The sequence below is a fragment of the Takifugu rubripes genome, chromosome 17, assembly GCF_901000725.2.
Source record: "Takifugu rubripes chromosome 17, fTakRub1.2, whole genome shotgun sequence".
In the NCBI taxonomy this organism is placed as follows: Eukaryota; Metazoa; Chordata; class Actinopteri; order Tetraodontiformes; family Tetraodontidae; genus Takifugu; species Takifugu rubripes.
Genome location: NC_042301.1, coordinates 8375850 through 8400270, shown reverse-complemented (window position 1 = coordinate 8400270; position 24421 = coordinate 8375850). Strand labels below are relative to the sequence as shown.

Here is a 24421-nt window from a genome sequence, read left to right as displayed (position 1 = left end):
GCTGACATCTAGGTGGTTGAGTCGACTGGCAACTGTCCCTCCTTTTACTCGCTGGTCGTTACCATAAAGAGTGTCCATTTGATTAATACCACTTCCAGTCCCCGCTTGTTCCACTTGGTTCCTTGGTCTTTAGTGTTTTTAGCTTTTCTCAATATTGTGTTTGTGTCTGCTGGTTCCTCTGAATGCCCATCAGAGACTCAGGTAAACCTCATTCTTGCTCTCACCTGTAACTCTCTCTTCTGCTCCACATCTATGAAATCTCTAAACAAATGTATTAAAATCGGGGACTGTTTGCTACCGTCGGCCTCATAGACTCTCATCTCCGATAGTCAAATTTATCAAGACTTCTTCTTTTTCACTCTGGCCTTCTCTCTGCTGATGAAAATCCACCTCCAGGACAATCTCTTTAAGGTTTTTATCAGTTACAGTCAAATTCTCAGACTGAGCACCCTCTGCAGGCTGATAGCTTATGAGTTTGCCCAGGATGACACAGCAAGGCTCGACCGCCTTCAAGGACCCACGGAGGAGCTTTCTGCTCTGGAGGTTAAACTCCTGTAATGTCAGTAGGAAGATACAGTGTTTTTAAGTCTTTTATTGAAGGTATTTTCACTTCATTCATCGACTGCCACAATAGATTGGACCAAGAGGACCCAGGTCCCCTCTAAAAGAGTAAAGAATTAGCATGTTGTTACCATATGGTGGCCTCTGGACGTCACCGTAAAGCTCCACCACAGAAAAACAATCCACCTCATGACTGATTAATTTTTAATGTCTACTGCAGATCAGAGCTATTGTCAGTGGTTACTCCTAGCTTTGGGGACACAGGAGGAACTTTCTGCTTCCACTGACATAAAGATATATGCACCCATGTGTGTGGGTTGGTGGGTGGAGGGGGTTTTCCTCTCTTCTCTTCTGCCATTGTTGGGGAGTTCGTGATTCCAGTACCTCCAGAGACCTTTCTGAGGGGCCGTTGGTATGTTAGTGTAATTTATTGTAATTTTCAACTTCGTGAAAAAGAAAAGCAGGAACTATTTGCTAAGCAGCAAGTTGCATTCTACTCTTGACATTGACGTTCATCTGGGCCATCAAAGTCGCTCACATTCGGACTCGGAGCCAGCGTCAGAGGGTGGGGCCATTGCAATGTGGAAGACTTGTTGGTTAGCATGTGGTGGTGTTGAGAGTGGATGTTCTGCTTTGGGTGCTGAAGGAGGCTCCATCACAGGTGAGTATTTCCTCTCTGTCTGGTTCAGATGAGCTTTAAGTCGAGCTTGGGCTCCCGAGGCTGCTCGTCTGTGGGTGTCGGCCTTCGTCTTGAAGCGTTTGACCTTGACCGTGTCTTTGGCATCTTTTGTGCACGGTAGCAACACGGCTACGTCTTTGCGAAACTTTGAGCTAAGGCCGAAGTAGATGAGAGGGTTGTAGAAACTGGCCGATTTGGCAAATAGGCGGGTAAAGATGCTGGTCAGGTTCGGCACGTGGAAGCCCCAGGCCGACCACATGGAGACCACAGCGTAGGGAGACCACGCCAAAATAAAGGCTGTGCAGATCACTATGGAAACCTGTTAGAGACACCATCCACATCAATCCATCATAACCATGAACCTGTCACCAGCTTATCAATTGCCGGATTGATAGCATTAGCAAATTAGCATAGCTGATACTGAACACTGAAGACTTACGATGGTCACGTCTCTCTCCATTTTCCTCTGGCGATCAGTGAGGTCTCCTGCTGCCAGAGCGTTGCCTCTTTTAACTCTGTTGATGATGGAGATGTAGCAGAAGAGCATGATAAACACGGGAATGAAGTAGCAGAAGATGAAGATGGAGATGATGTAGGAGCGGTACGCAGTGGAGTAGGCAGCTTTAGACCAATCAATCTCACAGGTCCCATAGCCACGATCTGCAGAAGGGTGGGACTATGAAGGGGGTCGGTCAAAGCACACAAAAACACAAGGCTGTGAGTTTCCTGCCTGTGTAGCTCCCCCAGCCAAGCAGCGGAGATCCAGACCAGAACCCAGCCATGATCCAGATGAGCAGCAGGCAGACGGAAACGAAGGTTCTGTTGATGTGACCAGCTGAAACACAGCAATTGTTCAATGCCATGTCGATAACACCCCACCATACCCCGAGTCACCTCTGCTGGGTTGACACCCTTTGATGTATCTGGTGATGCTTATCACTGTCAGGGTGTTGATGCTGCTCAGACCAAAGACCAGCGTGAAGAATCCATCCACCTGAAGGAGCAAATAACACCACTCTGATCACCTGTCCGCTTCAGCAACAAGAAGATGTGCAACTGTTTTCATCAACTTTTTGCCTGATTCAGGGTATTTTCCATCAAGGGACACTCGGCCCTACCTCACATGTCCAAATGGAGGAGATGATAAAGCCACTGTCCTGAAAAACATTGAAGATCTCAATGATGCCACGAGAGTAGCCAAAGACAGAGATGCTTGCATCCGATACAGCAAGGTTAAAGGTCAAATAGTCTGTTGGCTGCAAGGTGGACCTCTGTCTGTAAAGGACAAAAAGGACGACAGTGTTCCCAAACCACGACAACCAACCTAAAAAAAGCAGAGACACAGATGAGAAGTGGGTTAAAGATACAGATAACCAGTGAACAGGCTATAGGACTGCCCTGAGCAGATGGGGACCACTGAACCAGATCATGTTACCTTCAGAGAGGACTGGGTGGAATCTCCCTAAGCCACAAACACAGAGGAAGCAGGATGCTTCTCTGCTCAGGACATCTAGGAACCTACAGGATGCGTGAGGGAAGGTCTCAGGGAGGCAGAGCGCTGCTACAAGAGGTCACTTCAAAGTCTTACTGTTGTTATTTCATCTGGAGGAGCATACAACCAAATTTGACTGGTGATTTCAGTATTTTCATTGACCCAGAATAGAAGCAGTCTTAGTATTGAAATTTATCTCATTCCAGAGGATAAATTCACCAAGTCAGTTACAATCACACCCTTGATTTGGTCCTTACCTGTTGGACTGAAGTTGAAAATTTGACATTAACTCAACAAGTTAAAACAAACAACAGGACAATTATAAAAGGACTGCTGCTTGGCCTGGAAATAGAGTCTGAAAACATAGCAGAAAGCATGGTGCAACAGCTGACTACTCAAAATTAATTGAAGCAAATACAAATTGCCCTAGGTTTCTTTTCAGCACTGTAGTCAGGCTGACATAGAGCCCAAACTCCACTGGACCCACCACCTCCTCCTTCACATTAAGTCGCAATGATGTCATTAGCTTCTTTAATAGCAATACTTTAAACATTAGGAAGACGTTCTAACAAGATCTGACCTCTGTCATCTCTAATTCCACACGATCTAACTCAATATTAGACTCAGATACAATTAAAGCTAGCAGTTGCCTGGACAGGCTTACTCTTATTAGCCTTTCAGAACTCTCCTCACTAACGTCTTCACCCAAACCAACAACCTGTCTCTTAGACCCTGTTCCCACTACTGTACACTGTTTAGGGAGCTCTTTACATCTATTAGCATATCTCTGTTTGAAGTAATCAATCTGCCTTTAGTATGTCTTGCTGAGACCTGGCTTCAGAAGGAGGAATATGTTAGCTTTAATGAACCTACTCCTCCCACCTATCTTAATTATCATATTCCTCATGTTACTGGTCGAGGAGGGGGAGTGGCAGCAATCTATCACTCCAAGTTATTAGTTAATCCTAGACCCAAACATGGCTCTAGTTCATTTGCAAGCCTGTCTCTTGGCATCACCAATCTGAACTGGAGGACAGAAAAGACACTTTTGTTTGTAGTTGTATATTCCTGTCTGAGTTCTCTGACTTCTTATCTGACTTGGTCCTCAGAACAGATAAAGTCATTATTATTGCAGACTTTAACATCCATGTAAACGTTGTAAATGACAGCTTTAGAAACGGCTTCATTTCATTTCTTGAGTCAGTTGTTTTCCTTCAACAGATAAATCAACCAACTCATAGCTTCAACCACACCCTTAACCTAGTTCTGATTTATGGTGTTGAGGTAGAACATGTGTCAGTGTTCCCTCAGAACCCACTCCTGTCAGATCATTCTTTGATCATTTTTCCATTTATGATTAAGGATTCAAATCAGATCAGATCTGATCTGAACCCGAATGGTGTTTTGTTATTGGACTTCTGTGGTCGTCTCAGATTGTCCATAACAAACACCTTGTTCAGGCATACAGCCGTCCACATGTGCACTTGGCACCAGGACGCCTTAGGCCGCAGATCGATGATCGACTTTGTGGTCGTGTCATTGGATTTGGGCCGCATGTTCTGGACACTCGGGTGAAGAGAGGGGCGGAGCTGTCAACTGATCACCACCTGGTGGTGAGTTGGCTCCGATGGTGGGGAAGGATGCCAGACAGACCCGGCCGACCCAAACTTATTGTGAGGGTCTGCTGGGAACGCCTGGCAGAGTCTCCCGTCAGAAGGAGATTCAACTGCAAGGTGGTTGGTGCCTGTCGTGGCAGCAATGCCCGAACCCGCTGGTGGACACCAGTGGTGAGGGATGCCGTCAGGCTGAAGAAGGAGTCGTATTGGGCCTTACTGGCCTGTGGCCTTCGGCTTTGAAAAGGTTCCGGTCCACCATCTGGCATCTGAGGAAGGGGAAGCAGTGCACTGTCAACACTATGTATAGTGGTGATGGTGTGCTGCTGACCTCAACTCGGGATGTTGTGGATCGGTGGAAGGAATACTTCGAGGACCTCCTCAATCCCACCAATGCACCTTCCAGTGAGGAAGCAGGGCCTGGGGACCTGGGGACCTGACTGTGGGAACATACAGGTTCTCTAACGAGCCCTTAAAATCCTTCAGCCCTATATATTTTTCTGAGGCGTCATCGCTAATTCAGAAATCCAACTCCACCATGTGTCTTTTAGATCCCATCCCAACACACCTGTTGAAGGATGTTTTACCAATGATAGGCAGCTCTATTCTTAACCAGATCAATTTTAGGTTATGTACCCCAGTCCTACAAGGTGGCAGTGATGAAGCCGTTGCTTAAAAAACCATCACTGGATCCTGACGTATTAGCAAATTATAGGCCGATATCCAACCTTCCTTTTATCTCTTAAAGTCTTGAGAAGGTTGTGGTGACTCAGTTACTGGAGCACCTGCAGAGAAACAACCTGTTTGAGATGTTTCAGTCAGGCTTTAGAGCTCATCACAGCACAGAAATAGCACTTCTTAAAGTTACAAATGATCTTCTTATAGCTTCAGATCATGGACTGGTTTCTATGCTGATTCTGCTGGACCTCAGTGTTGCTTTGATCACAGCATCCTGTTACAGAGACTGGAACATGTGATTGGGATTAAAGGGACAGCACTAGACTGGATCAGATCATATTTATCTGATAGATACCAGTTTGCTCATGTCCATGGTGTTCCCTCCTCATACAGTAGGGTTAGCCATGGAGTTCCTCAAGGTTCTGTACTTGAACCAATCCTTTTCACCTTGTACATGCTTCCTTTAGGAAACATTATTTGGCAGCATGGAATAAATTTTCATTGTCATGCTGATGACACTCAGCTATATTTATCCATGAAACTAGAGGAGACAGAGCAGTTAGTGAAGCTTCAGACCTGTCTTAAAGACATAAAGTCTTGGATGTCTTCAAATTTCCTTCTTCTTAACCGAGGACATGGTGTTTGGTCCTGAACCCCTCAGGGATAGATTAGATCACATGATCACTCTAGATGGTATCTAGCATCTAGTCTCTCTGTGAGAAATCTTCAAGTAACTTTTAACCTAGAACTGTCCTTTAACTCACACATTAAAATAGTCTCTAGAAGTTCCTTTTTCACCTGAGAAACATTGAAAGATCAGAAAACTACTGACGTGGCATGATGCTGAAAAGTTACCGTAGTCCATGCATTTGTTACTTCCAGGCTGGACTACTGTAATTCTTTATTATCAGGGTGTCCAAACAACTGTTTAAGAAGCCGCCAGTTGATCCAAAATGCTGCAGCTAGAGATCTGACAGGTATTGACAAAAGAGATCACATAACTCCTGTACTGAGGTCTCTTCATGGGCTGCTCATTAAATTTAGAATAATTTTTAAAATTCTTCTTCTGACCTACAAGTTCCTCAGAGGCCTAGCTCAATCCTACCTAGAGGAGCAGTGATGCTTTATAATCCCAAAAGACCACTCCGTTCTCAGAATGCTGGTCTACTTGTGGTTCCCAGAGTCTCTAGGAGTAGAATGGGGGGCCGAGCATTTAGCTACTAGGCCCCCCTGCTGTGAAACCAGCTCCCTGTCCAGGTACGGGAGGCTGACTCCATCTCTACTTTTAAGACTTAAAACCTTCCTCTTTGAAAAAGATTATTGTCAGTAATTCTGTAGTTCCAGTTATTATCCTAGACATAATTATCATATTTAGAGGGTTGTCTAATTATTAGGTTAATATCTTAGTAATGCTGCTGTAGACTGAGGCTGCTGTGTTCCAGAAACATGATCACCTGACAGGCCTCTGTCACCCCACTGGGTCATGGCTGACTCTTCTCCTCTCCTCTCCTCTCCTCTCCTCTCCTCTCCTCTCCTCTCCTCTCCTCTCCTCTCCTCTCCTCTCCTCTCCTCTCCTCTCCTCTCCTTGTTGATCAGTGATGATTTTATTTCTTGTATAGTTTCTCTGCCCCCCTCATCTGTATTCATCTACAGGTGTAGCTGCCTTTATAGTTGTATGCTGACCTGCCAACCTCCGACCCTGCTGACTCACTCAACTCCTATACCAGCAGCTTGTATTATTAATGTATTTCTATGATCTATGCCTATTCTCGCTTCTACCTGCTTTCTCCTCCCTCTCTACCCAGCCGACCATCAGCAGGATGGTCCCCCTACATGAACCTGGTCCTACTCAAGGTTTCTTCCTGTTAAAGGGAAGTTTTTTCTTGCCACTGTTGCTTGTTGGGGGTCAGACCCTGGGATTCTGTGAAGCACCTGGAAACAATTTTGATTGTAACGGACACTATATAAATGAGGATTGATTGTTTCGATTTTTTACCTCAGTTTTTTTTTTTAAGGTAGCTGGAATTAAACTCTTAATGAAAAAAACTACACTATATGCAGAAGAGTTGGCTTACTATAGGCCGATCTCCAACATTACCTTTTTGTCAAAGATCCTCCGGAAAATAATTGCCAGGCAATGATATGACTACCTCCAAAGCAACAGACTTTTTTAGGCCTTGCAATCAGGATTCAGAGCTCATCATGGTACAGAACTTGTGAAAGTCACTAATGACCATACAGCATCAGATAAAGGCATGATGTCTATTCTTGTTCTGTTAGTCCTTAGTGCTGCTTTTGATGCACTTGACCATTACCTTATCTTACTATGAATGGAAAAATTCCTGGGTATAAAATGTTCTGCCTTAAACTGGTTTAGAACTTACCCATCAGAGACGCCTCTGTTTGTCCATGTTAACAATGAATCCCCCACTCCCACTAAAGTCTACCATGGAATTCCATAAGGTTCAGTACTTGGTCCAATCCTTTTTATTTTATACATGCTCCCTCTCAGTAGTATAATCAGGAATCATTCAATACAGTTCAATTGCTATGCTAATGACACCCAATTATATCCATCAATGGATCCAGGCCAAACCGATCAGGTCCCGAAACTCCAGGCCTGCTTCAAAAACACCAGGGCCTGGAAGACCAGATATTTTCTACAGTTGAACTAAAAAAAAACTGAAGTTATCACACTGGGTCCAAAACATCTGAGGAACATGATCTCTAGTGATGAAGCCTTGCTGAGTGGCATTATCCTGCCTCCCAGTACCCCTGGAAGGAACCTTGTTCAAGCAGGACCTATGTTTACACACCCATATTGATCATGTCTTAAGGTTCGTCTGTTATCCCCTGCGCAACATCACTTAAATTAGGAACTTCCTGTCCCAAACTGATGCAGAAAGATTAGTCCATGTGTTTATTTCCTCTAGGCTGGATTATTGTAATTGGCTTTTAACAGGCTGGCTGAACAAGTCCTTTAAGTCTCTCCAGTTGGTCCAATTTAGAGGAAATTTTAAAATCCTCCTCCTCACATATGAGGCTGTTCATGGTCTGTGTCCCTCTTGTTTAAAATACCTTATAAATCCTAATCATCCAACCAGGGTGCTGCACTCTCAAAACACAGGTGTACTTGTAGTCCCCAGGGTTTCCAGAAGTAGTATGGGGGCAGAGCCCTCAGCTCTCAAGCCCTAGTTCTCTGGAACCAATTTCCAGTTTGGATCTAGGAGGCAGACCCAGTATCCTTCTTTAAAACCTTCCTTTTTGATCAGGCTCATTACAAAGGTAAACACAGAACTGTTCTGTTCTGCTGCTGTATGACCAGACTGCTTCTATAACACACCCTCTCTCTCTCTTCCTCCATTTCTCCTACCCTTAGAAAATGATATATTCACATAAATGTTCATATTACTTTCAGAGACTGTCTTCTTTTTCTAGTTTTGCTGATCCCGAATGATCCAGAATGTGGTCTAAGGACAAACAGGCAACAATGTAATTTTGGGCTCTAAATGAACTAACATGACGAAACAATACTACCGTAAACAGGCTAACCAATGATAACAGGACAAACCAGCAGCTGCTGTTGAAATTAAGAAACACACACATGCGCGCACGCGCGCGCGCACACACACACACACACACACACACACACACACACACACACACACACACACACACACACACAATATGTGACTATAAAGGAGCCTAATAGATATGATGCAGCTCTAATTTGGTCAAGGCAATGTAACATCTCCTGCCAGCAGAGATGTGTTACCCGCTTCCAACGACCTCATTAAGAAAAATTCTCGACATGAATTAAATGTGGATTGATTTAGTTTGTCAGCATGGTCCATGATCTTCTGAATCAGTAGTTCGCCCTCCAGCAGATTCTGCTTTCATCAGGATGATGGTTCTGTGTGTATATGTGTGTACCCAGCAGCAGCAGGTAGATCCCGATGATGGTCTCTCCCTGGTCTGAGAGTGCGGGCTCTCTGCCACCCCCCAGGATGGAGCTGTTCTTCCTCCAGGGAGGGATGCTATCCGCCATGATGCTGAGATGAAGACAGGAAAGGTGCTCAATGTTTCCCTTCATCTGTGACAAATATAGACGCTTGATCCTGGTTCAGCTCCTGGCAACAGACCAGGACAAGCTCAGAGGTCATGCACAGGCCTCCCGACGGCTCTTGATCCTCAGGTTTTATCTGCACTTCTGTCCTAACGCCAACCAGAGAGTTCGTTTTATTTTTGTCTGTACTCAAATATGGCTACCAACACTATGAGCCAGTGGTATTAGCCTGTACTAGTAGCTCTTAGAATGTACTAGCTGTATTATCCAGTACTAGCTGTATTAGCCTATACTAGCAGCTCTTAGCCAGTACTAGCTGTATTAGTCTGCATTAGCAGCTATGAACCTTGACTAGCAGCTCTAAGCCTGTACTTGCAGCTTTTAGCCTGTACTAGCGGTACTGGCTGTATTAGCCTGTATTAGCAGCTATGAACCTGTGCTAGCAGTATTAGTCTGTAAGAGAAACTATTAGCTTGTACTAACTATATTACCCTGTACTAGCAGCTATTAGCCTGTACTAGCAGCTATGAGCCTGTACAAGCTGTATTAGCCTGTACTAGCAACTAGCTTGTACTTGCAGCTATTAGCCTTTTCTAGTGTCTATTAGCCAACTCTAGTATCTACTATCCTGTACTAGCAACTAGCTTGTACTAGTGGCTATTATCCTGTTCTAGTGGTTATTTACCCAGCTCTAGTATCTACTGGCCTGTACTAGCGTGTATTATCCTGTACTGTACTAGCTGTATTAGCAGTATTAGTGGTTTTAGCCCTTGGTAGCTGGTGTGGACAGGCTGTGATGTCATCTGTCCTCACCTCAGTTCTGCACTTCATATTTTAGATTTTCATTTCCTTTAAAGACTTTTTTCAATAAACCCATCCTGGATGTTCTGATCCATTCAAGCCAAACTGAGAACCAGTTCTTCCATCTTTTGCTCTTTCATTTTGTCCTCCTGTCCTTCATCTATCTCTGTCCATCTAAATTAGTTCTATCAAAATCAGGCTGTCAGTGTTACAGAAGAGGGGGGTTTTAACAGAACCAGAGAGCAGGCCAGGACACGGTGGTAAGAGGGTCAAAGGGTTTTATTTTTCAAAGGGGGGGACAACACAAGGAAGACAGAGGCAGTCCTCCTGGGTTGCAGAGAGAACTCAGGAACAGAGGCAGTCCTCCAGGGCTGCAGAGAGAACTCAGGAACAGAAGCAGACCTCCAGGACTGCAGAGAGCTCAGGAACAGAAGCAGTCCTCTAGGGCTGCAGAGAGAACTCAGGAATAGAAGCAGACCTCCAGGACTGCAGAGAGCTCAGGAACAGAAGCAGTCCTCCAGGGCTGCAGAGAGAACTCAGGAACAGAAGCAGACCTCCAGGACTGCAGAGAGAGCTCAAAACCAGAGGCAAACCCCACCACACTCTGGCAACGGAAACCAAAACACACAAGGGAAAACCAACCAAACCAACACATGAACAGGGGAAACCGAACGACACCAACACACGACAAGGAAATCCGAACCAACACCCTGGCACTGATGGGCAGACGCACCCACCCCTAAGTAGGCGGCAGGATGCCTGCCTGCAGTGCCAGCTGCCGCCAATTGTGCTCAACACCACCCCCTGCAGGACAAAGAGGGCACAACCCTGGACCCCAACAGTCAGCAATGGGCTCAGGGCCAGATGTCCCGGAACCGGACTCCTGTGGTTCTTCTGAACTGTGCGCCAGGGTGATGAGTTATTAATATACTGTATATGAGTAAATGATTGATTCCTTGATCAGGTTCCTGATAAAAAACAAATGTGACCAAAGAGAAGAAAAGAATAATCAATCATTTGGTTTTATTTGATGTCTTCAAATGAATCTTCATCAAGTTTCTGACATTTCATCATCATCAATGATCATCAGGATCATCATCATCACCATCATCATCATCATCATCATCATCGTCACATCATCATTTAGCATCATCACCATCGTCATCATTGTCACCATCACTACCATCATCATCATCATCAACATTACCATTACCATCATCATCGTCACCATTATCATTGTCATCACCTTCAGAGGTTAGTAGCTTCCTAAAAGGCCTGAATGTGGCAGTAGGCCTCCAGAGAGGAGAAGAAGATGTACATCAGCCACAGGCTGAAGAACAGACCGGTGGTCAACATTTTGGGGACTTTGGGGCCACCAAACTCCCCCCCGATCTCAGGCCGGCGCCGGTAGATGAGGACAGCGATGCAAATGAAGGCAAAGATGGTGAAGAGCGTGACAGAGAAGGCCAGCGTCCCTGGGTCCACCTTGAACTCTTCTCCCTGGAAGTAGTGGTAGATGGCAGCGATGGACCAGGCCACACCAATGCCCAGGAACACATTCACGGCATTGCTGCCAGTCACGTTCCCAATAGAAGCGTCTGCGTACTGATCCTGAACGGCTGATACCTTACTGGCAAAGGTGTCTGCAAGAGCCAAGAGGGAGAGACTTGAGTTACTGATGGTCTCCCAGTGCATCATGGGACACAAGATAGGTGTCAAAACATCACACTAAACCTCTGTGGTGTACCACAGGTATGCAGTGATACAGGTGGGCAGTACTACAGTGGTGCAGTGATACAGAGGTGCATTTCCTCTCTCTGTTCTCTGCAGCCTGATTTGACAGGAAGTCCTCCTAAATGACAAGAAGTTGACCTGGGGGTGAATCTCTTCTTTTATAAATATATTTTTAAAAAATCATTAAGGGAAAAATTATTCTTTTGTAAAAGTTTTAAATAAAACTTTTTTTTAAGATTAAATTGGATGAATTTATCTAGCAGCCTATAGCCAGTCCCTGTTCATGAGTGAGAACCAGTGAACTGGAGTCAGTCTTAGTCGATCTGATAAGCAACATATGCTCGATCAGCCTCTGGAGTCACCAGGTGGACAACAAGCTTTGAAGGACCTCCCTGGTTTCTCTGTGTTTGTGTCCTGACCCAGGTGACGGCCAGGTGTCTCAAAGGTCAATGAGGAGCCCATTCCAGAAAAGTGGAGTCAGCAGCAACAGTCAGAACTAAGCTGTTTAATTAAAATACAAATAAGTCCCTTATCAGTTCAATAAAACTCACATCATTTTGTGTTCAAATAAGCGATGATCAGCAATTTTCTGCATATGCCATCATTATTATTTCCACTACTTTTATCTTCTCTACTGAGGAGATGTAGGAGGGTCGAGGCTTGTTTTCACCTGTTGCCATGGTGACTCGTGTTATCTGCTTTTAGACCCTCATGCTGGAGTTTCACTTAGGGTAACTGCGACTAAGCGCTGATTGAACTAACTCCCTGGTTGAACTGAATAGTGGATAAATGGTGGCCTGCTATCACACCTGGTACTGACGTGCCCAATGCTACAAACACCACAGCCGTGACGGAGTCTTTCAGACCGACTGTGCAGCCAAAATGAGAAGCGATGTCTCCGATGATCGCCGTCAGGACGCCAATGATGGAAATGCAAACAATGAAACAGGCCCAGCCACTCCAGTACTCGGTGGGAGGCACCAACGCAAACAAGAGCTTCCAGAATATGGTGAGGAAGTGCATGATGTAGTCAAAACAGGAGGGCAGCTTCTCCTCTCCATGGGTGTCATCATCGTCCTCACCTTGGCAGAAAGAGGCAGGGCCACAAGAGACGTCATTAATGGAGGCAGACCAGGCTCCAGAACTCATCTGAGAACTTACCTGATGTGATCGTGATAGCTTCAACAAACTGCTCTCTCCAACTGTTGGTGCCAACCACCAGCGCCAGGTTGGTCTTCTTCAGGAGTTTGTCCACAGTGCTCTGAGAGACCCAAATCAGCACATTGATCAGTGAGTGAGTGAGTGAGTGAGTGAGTGAGTGAGTGAGTGAGTGAGTGAGTGAGTGAGTGAGTGAGTGAGTGAGTGAGTGAGTGAGTGAGTCGGTCGGTCGGTCAGTCAGTCATCAAACCTATCATCACACAAAAACAGCACTCTTTAATCAAAGCATTTTATTCTCATTGTTATAAACTGGGCTCACTGGGAGCTCTGATTGTTTATTTCTACTTTCGGGAGCTCACCTTAAACTCATACGATTCCTCAATGGTGACCTCGAGTTTGACGTGCTCACCGAGGATTGGTCGACCCATTACTGCAATCCTCTGTTCTTCTTTCTCCTGATTGGTTAAAAGCATCTCGTCTTTGTCCCCTGACAGAGACATAGAGAGAGAGGAAGAGTTGGGGGGTTGGGGGGGGGGCAGTGGTGTGTAGCTGGTGGTGGAGCCATGTCATTCCGTTGATGTGGACATACCTGGGATGTTGATCATGGCGGCGGACGGATGCCATTCCTGGACCTTCCTGTACATGTCTCGCCCTGGATATGTAAACAGAGTCAGGTGACTTTGTCAACATTTAATAGATGAGCCAATAATGAAGGTCTGAAAGACTACATCCATCTTTCATATGAAGTTTTATCTACTGTTTTGAGATGGTGTTCTGCCCATTTCTGCTACCAAACAAAATGTGCTAGTCTTCTGATGATGCACAGTAGCCTTATCACTTCCACTGCCAGAAAATTTTGCTCCCTGCATCTCAAACGGTTAATAATCACGAGAAGAAAAGAGTTCATACAGATGTTAGCTTGCTCTTGATTATAAAGACTGGGAGATAATTAATTGTGTACGCTGTGTCGTAAGCGCTTAGCTTGGACACACAAAGATTTGAGTGTATCAAATCTAACTGCTTGAAAGTTCAAATTGAATGAATGGATGAATCTGTGTCTGAATTGTATTTGGTTCTCAAGGGGGAAAATGAAGGGGACAATGATGAAGCTCGCCATGGCGCAGACTCAGAATTAGCAGTGAGTATTTGGCTGAGGTAAAGGCCTTGTTTCCTTTGTCATGGCTTGCCTAAAATGTATCGGCACATAAAGTTAAATGTTGCTCCACCACTTGCTGCTAGCTTTATTCCACAATGTGGTTCATACTGTTGTTGCTCCCCAAACAATGCTGTTTGAGGAGCGAAAACAGTATGATCCGAGTCATGGAATGACAATTTGCAATTGACTTGTGTCCCAGCAAGTGACACAAAAATGACTTGCACACTTGCTACGGGCACACAGCAGCACACAGACCTGCTTATAAATATCATAACTAATATTTTTTGCATAAGTTCCCAATGAATTTACCTCTGTGCTGTACTGAGTGAATGGGAAAAGTGAATTCAGTGCATGGAAACATACGTGGCATCCCTCAGCTCTCAGGAGGACGGCGCTATACTGACTAGCAATGTTTCAAAGGTGGCTTTGGCACAACATAACTGAAACAGCTGAAAGTGTAAAATAAACAATAGTCTACTCTTTAATAGTAACAAAATAAAGCCGCAAAGATGGTTATCTCACTTGTTTCAATGATCAGTGAGTTCAAAATAATAATAAACCATCATCCAACCAAAGAAAATGTGCCGACTCACCTGTTTGGACAAATTTACCTGGACGTTTTGGAAACAATAAGATTAGTTCACATTTATTGAACTGCAAAAAAAAAAAGTAAAACCCCAAATCTGTAAGCATCAAAGAAACTTACCGACTTCTTGAAGCAGCCGAGCTACAGACAGGTGACATCACGGGAAGAGGAAGAGAAGAGAAGGAAAAGGTTAAATTCTTATTCAGACAAAAATAAATAAAAAAACCCAGAAACAATCAGGACTTTTTATGAGTCTTGATAGATAAACATGTGTTTATTCATATTAGATTTATTCACACCCTCATAAACACACACACACACACACACACACACACAGAAGCATATAAATGTTCATGCTGCTTCTATACGATTTTAGAATTACTCAGCCTCTCAGCTTCTAGGTTAGAACTACATGACCCATAATTCTTTGCAAGTTAGTCGTCTATGCACTGTTACCATGGAAACAGCAACAGTGCTACATGTATAAGTGTTGCTAAAGGAGTTAAGCAGATTTCCTGAATTTAACTTGCAGCAGGTTAAAGGTTAGTCATGGTTGGGTGTGGTCACTCCAAGGAAGTCAGGCAACCCCCCACACCTTTCCTCTCACTCATCTCCAGCAGCCGGGGGTCCCCAAGTTCAATGAAGAAGTTCTTGTTTTTTTCATACTCTTCATCATCAATGATATTGACCTGAATCGTTTTGCTAAAGAAGCCAAAAAAAATTGATCACTGACAGAGGAGGGGTGATGCTGGTTAGACCCCATTTACACAACATTTTCAGAATCTGTAGATCAGGGGTGCTCACATTTTTTCAGCATGCGAGTTACTTACAAAATGACCAAGTCAAAGTGATCTAACCACCACAAAAATGCAAAACATCTAATTTTCAAATGTATTGAGGATTCTTTGTATGTACAATGTATGTTGATGTACCTTGCATAACCAAATGAGCGAATTTTGCAAAACACACATAATAATTAACTATTAACATTTTTTTTTTGTAATTGCCTGAGTTTACTTTAATGACTTGCACTGAATTTAATCAGCCAGGGATGCATAGTCCGGACAGTAGCTGCTGACAGCCAGTCTCAAGCACACTTCCAAATGTTCATCAGTCATGGTGGAAGTATTTGGACTTAATAATCTTCATGTACTTAATAATCTTCAACGCCCCTCCGTGGGCTGCCACCTTATCGTGGTGGAGGGGTTTGCGTGTCCCAATGATCCTAGGCACCACCCATGGCAAACAGGTCCTAGGTGAGGGACCAGACAAAGCGTAGCCCAGGACCCCCTAATGATGCTGAACAACATTGGTGCCAAGTTTCCCTTGCCCGGATGCGGGTCACCGGGGCCCCCTCCTGGAGCCAGGCCTGGGGGTGGGGCATGTTGGCGAGCGCCTGGTGGCCGGACCTCTGCCCATGGAGTCCGGCCGGGCGCAGCCCGAAGAGGCAACATGGGACCCCCTTCCCGTGGGCTCACCACCTGCAGGAGGGGCCAAGGGGGTCGGGTGCATTGTGTTTTGGGTAGCAGCCGGAGGCAGGGACCTTGGCGGTCTGATTCCCGGCTGCACAAACTGGCTCTAGGGACATGGAATGTCACCTCTCTGGTGGGAAAGGAGCGCGAGGTTGAGAAGTTCCGACTAGATATAGTTGGCCTCACCTCGACGCACGGCAAGGGCTCTGGAACCAGTCTTCTTGAGAGGGGTTGGACTCTCTACCACTCTGGAGTTGCCGATGGTGAGAGGCGACGAGCAGGGGTGGCAATTCTGGTTGCTCCCCAGCTCAGTGCCTGTGTATTGGAGTTTACCCCGGTGGATGAGAGGGTAGCCTCCCTTCGCCTTCGGGTGGGGGGACGGATCCTGACTGTTGTTTGTGCCTATGGTCCAAACAGCAGTTCAGCGTATCCACCCTTTTTGGAGTCCTTAGAGGGAGTGCTGGAGAGTGCCCCTTCTGGGGGCTCCCTCGTCCTCCTGGGTGACTTCAATGCTCACGTTGGCAATGACAGTGTGACCTGGAGAGGTGTGATTGGGAAGAACGGCCCCCCTGATCTGAACCCGAGTGGTGTTTTGTTATTGGACTTCTGTGCTCGTCTCAGATTGTCCATAACGAACACCTTGTTCAGACATAAAGGTGTCCACATGTGCACTTGGCACCAGGACGCCTTAGGCCGCAGATCGATGATCGACTTTGTGGTTGTGTCATCGGATTTGCGGCCGCATGTTCTGGACACTCGGGTGAAGAGAGGGGCGGAGCTGTCAACTGATCACCACCTGGTAGTGAGTTGGCTCCGATGGTGGGGAAGGATGCCGGACAGACCTGGCAGGCCCAAACGTGTTGTGAGGGTCTGCTGGGAACGCCTGGCAGAGTCCCCTGTCAGAAGGAGCTTCAACTCACGCCTCCGGGAGAGCTTTGACCATGTCCCGGGGGAGGCGGGGGACATTGAGTCCGAGTGGACCGTGTTCCGTGCCTCCATTGTTGAGGCAGCTGACCGGTGCTGTGGCCGCAAGGTGGTTGGTGCCTGTCGTGGCGGCAATGCCCGAACCCGCTGGTGGACACCAGCGGTGAGGGATGCCGTCAAGCTGAAGAAGGAGTCGTATCGGGCCTTACTGGCCTGTGGGACTCCTGAGGCAGCAGATGGGCACCGGCGTGCCAAGCGGAGTGCAGCTACGGCGGTTGCCAAGGCAAAGACTTGGGCATGGGAAGAGTTCGGTGAGGCCATGGAGAACGACTTTCGGACGGCCTCGAAAAGGTTCTGGACCACCATCCGGCGTCTGAGGAGGGGGAAGCAGTGCACTGTCAACACTGTGTATAGTGGTGATGGTGTGCTGCTGACCTCAACTCGGGATGTTGTGGATCGGTGGAAGGAATACTTCGAGGACCTCCTCAATCCCACCAACACGCCTTCCAGTGAGGAAGTAGGGCCTGGGGACCTGGAGATGGGCTCTCGTATCTCCGGGGCTGAAGTTGCCGAGGTAGTTAAAAAACTCCTCGGTGGCAAGGCCCCGGGGGTGGATGAGATCCGCCCAGAGTCCCTTAAGGCTCTGGATAGGGGGATCACACTCCTCAGCCTCCCTGGTAAGGTCTATTCAGGGGTACTGGAGAGGAGGGTCCGCCGGATAGTCGAACCTCGGATTCAGGAGGAGCAATGTGGTTTTCGTCCTGGGCGTGGAACAGTGGACCAGCTCTACACCCTCCGCAGGGTCTTCGAGGGTGCATGGGAGTTTGCCCAACCAGTCCACATGTGTTTTGTGGACTTGGAGAAGGCATTCGACTGTGTCCCTCGGGGGGTCCTGTGGGGGGTCCTCCGAGAGTATGGGGTGTCGGGCCCGCTGATACGGGCTGTCCGCTCCCTGTACGATCGGTGCCAGAGTTTGGTCCGAATTGCTGGCAGTAAGTCGAACTCGTTTCCGGTGAGGGTTGGCCTCCGCCAGGGCTGCCCTTTGTCACCGATTCTGTTCATAATTTTTATGGACAGAATTTCTAGGTGCAGTCATGGTGTTGAGGGGATCCGGTTTGGTGACCTCAGGATCGTGTCTCTGCTTTTTGCGGATGATGTGGTCCTGTTGGCTTCATCGGCCCGTGACCTCCAACTATCACTGGATCGGTTCGCCGCCGCATGTGAAGCGGCTGGGATGAGAATCAGCACCTCCAAATCCGAGGCCATGGTTCTCGACCGGAAAAAGGTGGAGTGCCTTCTCCGGGTAAAGGAGGAGATCCTGCCCCAAGTGGAGGAGTTTAAGTACCTCGGGGTCTTGTTCACGAGTGAGGGAAGAATGGAGCGGGAGATCGACAGGTGGATCGGTGCGGCGTCCACAGTAATGCGGACTCTGCACCGGTCCGTTGTGGTGAAGAGAGAGCTGAGCCGAAAGGCGAAGCTCTCGATTTACCGGTCGATCTTCGTTCCTACCCTCACCTATGGTCATGAGCTTTGGGTAATGACCGAAAGAACAAGATCACGGGTACAAGCGGCTGAAATGAGCTTCCTCCGTAGGGTGGCTGGGCTCTCCCTTAGAGATAGGGTGAGAAGCTCTGCCATCCGGGAGGAGCTCGGAGTAGAGTCGCTGCTCCTCCGCGTTGAGAGGAGCCAGATGGGGTGGCTTGGGCATCTAGTCAGGATGCCCCCTGGACGCCTCCCTGGTGAGGTGTTCAGGGCATGTCCCTCCGGTAGGAGACCCCCGGGGAGACCCAGGACACGTTGGAGAGACTATGTCTCTCGGCTGGCCTGGGAACGCCTGGGGATCCCTCCGGATGAGCTGGAGGAGGTAGCTGGGGAGAGGGAAGTCTGGGCTTCTCTCCTTAGGCTGCTGCCCCCGCGACCCGACCCCGGATAAGCGGTAGAGAATGGATGGATGGATGGCACTTCGAAAATGACATTGTGAAAAACAGTCCACCTCCCATTCCGAATGAAAGTGATATGTTTTTGTCTTCTTACTTGGTCCCGCTCCCTCATTCATTTTGATGACCATAAGCTTTAGCGATGGCATAAAATCAGCGGTAATTCGCTGAATAGCTTAGCGCTTCTGACCGGTTGCCCTATATGTCAATCAAGTAACGGGATTGATGATAGGCTGACATCGTAAGTTCTGCTGCATTTAGCGCCGTTGTTTGCGCCTGATTGGTCACCTGAATGTCAAATTCAGTTGTCATCTAACTGGCTGCCCTGTATATAAATCAAGTGATGGGATAAATGATAGGCTGATATTTTTTTTGCCACGCTGCGATCGAGGAGGTTCAGGAGGTTGACTTACCAAATCTCACCGTTGTCAAATTCCAGGACTCCATGTGTGTCTTCAAAGTTCTCACCACCTCCTTTAGCCGTGCCCTGTGCGGTACTGTATGGCACTACCACAACGCCACAAGCTCCTGATTTTCGGAGAACCTTCACTTCCAATACTCCAACACTCTTGCTCACGGTCACCGTCTCCTCCTCAAATGTAAAGATTCCTGCATGGTCATCATCCAAAATGGTGATCTTTGCTGTGCATGGATGACTTAAAGTTGCACAGGAGACCTTGGCATTTCCCTCAGACAGAACCGTCACATTACTGAGATGAACCAGGAAGTGCTCGTCTTCCTCAAATATATCGTCATCAACAATGTTGATGCTGATGACCTTCTGGGTTTCACCAGGTTGAAACAGAAGAGCTCCTTCTGTGAACTGGTAGTCTGAGTCAGATCTTGCCGTACCATCTTCAGTCTGATAGTTTACCAGGACTGAAGTCCTTAGGTCTCCGCCGCACCGGACCACATTCAGCGCTACACTGCCACAGTTCTCCACACACTTGTAGAAACCAGGGTGGAAGAACACCTCAGAGGAGGGGCTGTTAGACACCTCTGAGCAGATGTCATAGTTGGTTGCTCGCGCATGGTTTTTTATCTGGCATTGATGAAGAGGTCCACCGGCTTGCTGCTGCTTCAAAACCTGATCAGTAAGCCTATCAGTTAGTAGGTCATCCAGTCCCTTGCATTCATGTCCAAGGTCTTCTCCATGAGAGTTGAGGTCCACGTGCATTGTAAGTTCTGGTTCTCCTTCCATTTCAATTATCACTCCTTTCCGCTTTCCTGCTCTATAGCGTTTATACACATATTTATAGAAGAGCAGGCGTTGGTCAGCCACATATGCAAATCCAACACAGAGAGGGAAGAAGAAGAGTGTGAGGAGCCCCTCCCATATCTCCACAACACCTGGAGTTGTGACGGCAAGAATCATATAAAGCCACGTATAGGCAAAGATGCTCCAGATGGCAGTGACAAAGAAAACCCTCAGGTGCTTTACTTTCCGTGTTTGTCCCTCCGGAATGATGGACACACAAAGGCCAATGATGACAAACATGTTGAAGGCGGCACTTCCCACGATGGTGTTGGGTCCAAGCTCGCCTGCATCAAAGTTGTGACCACAAACCTCCACCACAGACAGGAGGATCTCTGGGGCAGAAGAACCCAGGGCCATGAGGGTTAGGTTTGACACCGTCTCATTCCAGATGCGCACCGTGGTGGTGATTTTCTCACCATTGGGCTTCTTGATTGTGATCTTTCTCTCCTGGGAGGTGATGACCTCAATGGAGGCCATGAAGCGGTCTGCAATGATGGACACACCCAGGAACATGTATACCAAGGCCACAAAATAAACGGTGGCTCTGGAAAGGCGCTCGGTAAAGGTGGGATTTTCTGGCTTCCATATTGGCAGGATGACACCTTCAATGCAGTTGGTCCTCCCTTCACATACGGTGCTGTTCTTCAGTGTGTTGTTAGAACCTCCCCCTGAAGCCAATGGAAGATCAATGCTGATGAAGCTCAGCAGAAGGACCAGCTGGTAACTGGAAAACTGCCATCCCACCTGACGCATGGTGACACCCAAGCTCCGTGAAACCTGGAAACCAAAAAGTTCTGCTGTTGGCTTCTGACTGTCCTGTTGTAGGTTTCTAGAATCTTGAGCAGGTTTCATGAATGTTCTAACATCTCCCATTGAACATACCCACACCAGAATTCTAGTATATGTGGCAAACTGCTCAAGGTTCTTATCGAACCTAACAACTTCAACCTCATATTTGTTGAATTGTCAGCCACTCAAGTCACAGCAGAAGGAATCAGAACACGATACTTCTACAGTAGCTTTGGCTTTAGAATCTAATTATGAATTTATCACCAGGAATCAAAGTTACAAAGATAATAAAAGATAAGTGTCAGTTTTAAAGGTTAAAAAGCTTCATTCTGACATAGAAACTACAAAGGATAAAGGTGTGCGTTGGCTAAAAGAAAACTAAAGCTTGCCTCAGTATTAGCAACAGTTAATTTTCACTTACTCTAGCATCAGAAACATTTCCCATCTCACGCTGATCAGTTTCAGGATCCAACAATCCACTCGTTCGGTTCTTCCCTTTCTCCTGAATGTTCGAAGAAGATGGCTGCAGATAAAGTTCTTGGTTACGGTGGCAGCACTATTAATAAGTAGAACTCTTACTGAAGTACAAAAGTATGACAGTGATTCACCACTGGAGTACTATAGTTCACTCCGAAAGACCTCCTCACAGCTTGGGACAACAACACAACTACACATCAGCATCATCATTCTCACCTGTCTGTCCTCACCTGTTGCTCCTCACACGTCCTGTTGCTGCAGCAACACTGAGAGAACAAACACTGGTCTCCACAATAAATGCTCTAAATTTAAAAAACCCTTAAAACATAGCTGCCAAGCTGCTTATCACCTTTAGGCCAGCAGGACGTGACCATACAAGGCACTGCAGACCCCACAAACATGTTGAGCGATAACAGCAAACATGTAACGGCAGCCGGGAATGCTGGGATAAGAGATTTTCCATTGGGGGTGGGGCCTGTAATGTTTTTTAAATAAATCTGTTGTCACTAGGTGGCATTTTTGGTATTCACATCCTACTAATTTGACTTAGTAAATTAGTACATGTTTGTGCATTCATTCAAATTCTCATTAAATATCAAAGCAGAAAATAAAGTTGCCAAAACAACTCTGCCACAGCTCTTCTGAGAGGTCCTGCTCTCCAAACAGCACTTCTCTTTCTCCTCCTCTCCCTAGCAGTTAGTTGAAGAATGGCAGCTAGTAGTTTTGGACAAAAGGATTTGTAAATTACTAAAATGTATATTTCAAAGAAAGGAAGATTAATTATTTATTTGATATTTTAAAAAAAGTTAAACGTAACATTTTAAAACTGATACAAATTAATGTTAACTGTGAAATACGAGTGGAACTATGCAACTAACATTCACAGCTGCATTGTGGTTTGCTGGACAGAGGTTTACTGCTGACAAAGTTTCCTGTTGTCTGATCGGCGTCCAACTCGCCGATGTCACATGCTAAGTGACTGAAAATAATTCATTTTTAGTTCAATTTTATTGGTGTTTTTCCAAAATTTGATTGAAAAACAAACATCTTTTCTGTTAAATCATTGATGTAAAACGTAAAAACACAATTTTCAGTTTTTAATTTTACAAATCTTTCTTTACAAAAAATGTTCCAGACTTGATTTGCGTTGTGATCTTTGCTTCTTTGAAGTGAATGAATGTTGATCAGTAGGAGAGACGACTCAGAAAGACTTCCAGCGGATGGCCGACAGGATGCTGTGGATGAAGTACAGCAGGGTGGACACATAGGAGAAGACCTGCAGAGACAAACAGTGAAGACATGTCACCATCAGGTCAGTGTGTTTAGGTGAATGTGTGGACTCACCACGGCAGAGATGTCCAGCTGGTAGATCTGGAAGTTGCTGCCATCTTTCATGTCCAGAGTAACTTTAGCCAGAACCACTGAAGCACTGAGGTAGAAGAAGGCAGCTATGACATGGTAGAGGACGTCCTGCTGGTGACCAAGAGCAGAAGAAGACTGCCCATCAAAGCTCAGTGAGGAACCTCTTGCAGGACATCAGGACGCTCAGATGCCCTGATCATAGTCATCATAGTCATGTGACTACTTAACCTTTTATGTTGTTGATGGGCAGAATTTTTTTTCTCAGACAGACAGACAGACAGGCAGGCAGGCAGGCAGGCAGGCAGACAGACAGCTCACCGCTGTAGCCCAGCTACTGTTGTTGTGATGACCTCCACAGGCAAACACCAGCATCCAGATGAACGTCATAATGAAGCAGAAGACGGACACAAACATGACCCAGCCCTGAGGGTTCTGTGGCACCACCAACGTGCACGCCACCAGGATCCAGACCAGACCCCCAAAGATCTGCACAACAGCGAAGCCATCATGTAACCATGACCGTCATCTGCTGACACGCGTGGGGGCAGAGCTCGCTGTGTGCGATCTTCCTGGTTTACTGATCTCTGCTCACCAACAAGCATCTGACCATCATTGATCTTACTGAAAATCTATACTCAGACATGAAGCTGCCGTGTATGTGTGTGTGTGTGTACATGGTTAAACTAGGTTCGGATCAAACTCAAACCCAAACAGATGTTAGCTGAACAGCAGGTCCTGCTGATGTGATCCTGTGACTGAAGCTGAAGGTTAACCATTGAGTACTGGTTATTTATAGAGCTGAGTTTTGTCTAAACTCAGGTTAGAAATTTAACAATTTTTGCTGATTCTTACAATGCTCCCACTAACACTGCACTGTCATGCAGCTTACCAGCTCTGGTAGGTAGAAAATGTCGGGTATGGTGGTGTAGATTCCGATCCCACTGGGGAGGTTCCCCATGATGGCGGTGTTAGAGGACATCTTCCTTCTGCCGAAACCTGAGACGCTCTGACGGATCTGATGATCCAGAAGGGACCTGAACAAACTTTCAGCTGAGCTGAGACACAACCACACACAAACACTGCTTTTATCTTTATTAGGATCTCTTCAGTGTTCTCCAGCTGAAACAGGTTCCACCGCCTCCTTGGACCTGAAGTGGTATTGGAACTGCTCACACTGCTTTTCTGACTGGTTTACCACTAAACCGGTCAAGTGTGGACTGGTCTGCAGAGAAAATCATATGACCAGTTCTACATTTTTAATAGATCAAAATGTCAATGAGGTCAAACACAATATTGATGAATGATTGGTTTGATCTGGCCACAGAGTTCAGTGTGGATGTGTGATCAAAGCCGTGTGCTGTTCAAATCAATTCATTAATGCTGATCAGTTGTCGTGAGAGCATCTGATCACCTTCCTGACAAGAACCTTCATTGACGTCAATGAAATGCATCTACTGATAGCTGTTCCACTCTGGTGACACTGAAAGAACCTGTATGTTCCTCATTTGCTAAGGTTGCTGCAAGGCAACACACACACATACACACACACACACACACACACACACACACACTTGGATGGTGGTCTGAACCATCCATCCATCCATCCATCATCCATCCATCCATCATCCATCCATCCATCATCCATCCATCCATCCATCCATCCACTAAGTTTTTGAGA

General features: G+C 46.4%; 3 protein-coding genes across 5 annotated transcripts; all 3 read right to left on the bottom strand.

Moving 5' to 3' along the window:
* Nucleotides 1-673: 673 nt before the first annotated feature.
* LOC101068856 (opsin-5-like) lies at nt 674-9116 on the bottom strand. Its single transcript, XM_029850632.1, has 6 exons — nt 8957-9116; nt 2359-2564; nt 2135-2234; nt 1971-2075; nt 1680-1900; nt 674-1559 (listed from the first exon to the last, which is right to left on the bottom strand). The coding sequence occupies exons 1-6, from the start codon at nt 9114-9116 to the stop codon at nt 1086-1088; spliced, it is 1266 nt and encodes a 421-aa protein (XP_029706492.1). The 3' UTR covers nt 674-1085.
* Nucleotides 9117-10941: 1825 nt separating this feature from the next.
* On the bottom strand, nt 10942-21760 carry slc8a1a (solute carrier family 8 member 1a). 3 transcript variants are annotated; one of them, XM_029851439.1, is made up of 11 exons: nt 21598-21760; nt 21326-21427; nt 19271-20892; nt 15120-15226; nt 14645-14665; nt 14532-14549; nt 13372-13434; nt 13142-13269; nt 12786-12885; nt 12434-12706; nt 10942-11533 (listed from the first exon to the last, which is right to left on the bottom strand). In XM_029851439.1, the coding sequence occupies exons 2-11, from the start codon at nt 21347-21349 to the stop codon at nt 11157-11159; spliced, it is 2733 nt and encodes a 910-aa protein (XP_029707299.1). In that variant the 5' UTR covers nt 21350-21427; nt 21598-21760; the 3' UTR covers nt 10942-11156. The 3 variants fall into 3 exon arrangements, with proteins under 3 accessions (XP_029707299.1, XP_003972308.2, XP_029707300.1); XM_003972259.3 differs by having other exon boundaries at nt 11157-11533; nt 21612-21760; XM_029851440.1 differs by lacking the exon at nt 14532-14549 and having other exon boundaries at nt 11157-11533.
* Nucleotides 21761-22463: 703 nt separating this feature from the next.
* On the bottom strand, nt 22464-23965 carry LOC101076827 (mal, T cell differentiation protein). The gene is made up of 4 exons (XM_003972210.3): nt 23633-23965; nt 23062-23229; nt 22726-22851; nt 22464-22657 (listed from the first exon to the last, which is right to left on the bottom strand). The coding sequence occupies exons 1-4, from the start codon at nt 23720-23722 to the stop codon at nt 22583-22585; spliced, it is 459 nt and encodes a 152-aa protein (XP_003972259.1). The 5' UTR covers nt 23723-23965; the 3' UTR covers nt 22464-22582.
* Between the last annotated feature and the right edge of the window lie 456 nt (nt 23966-24421).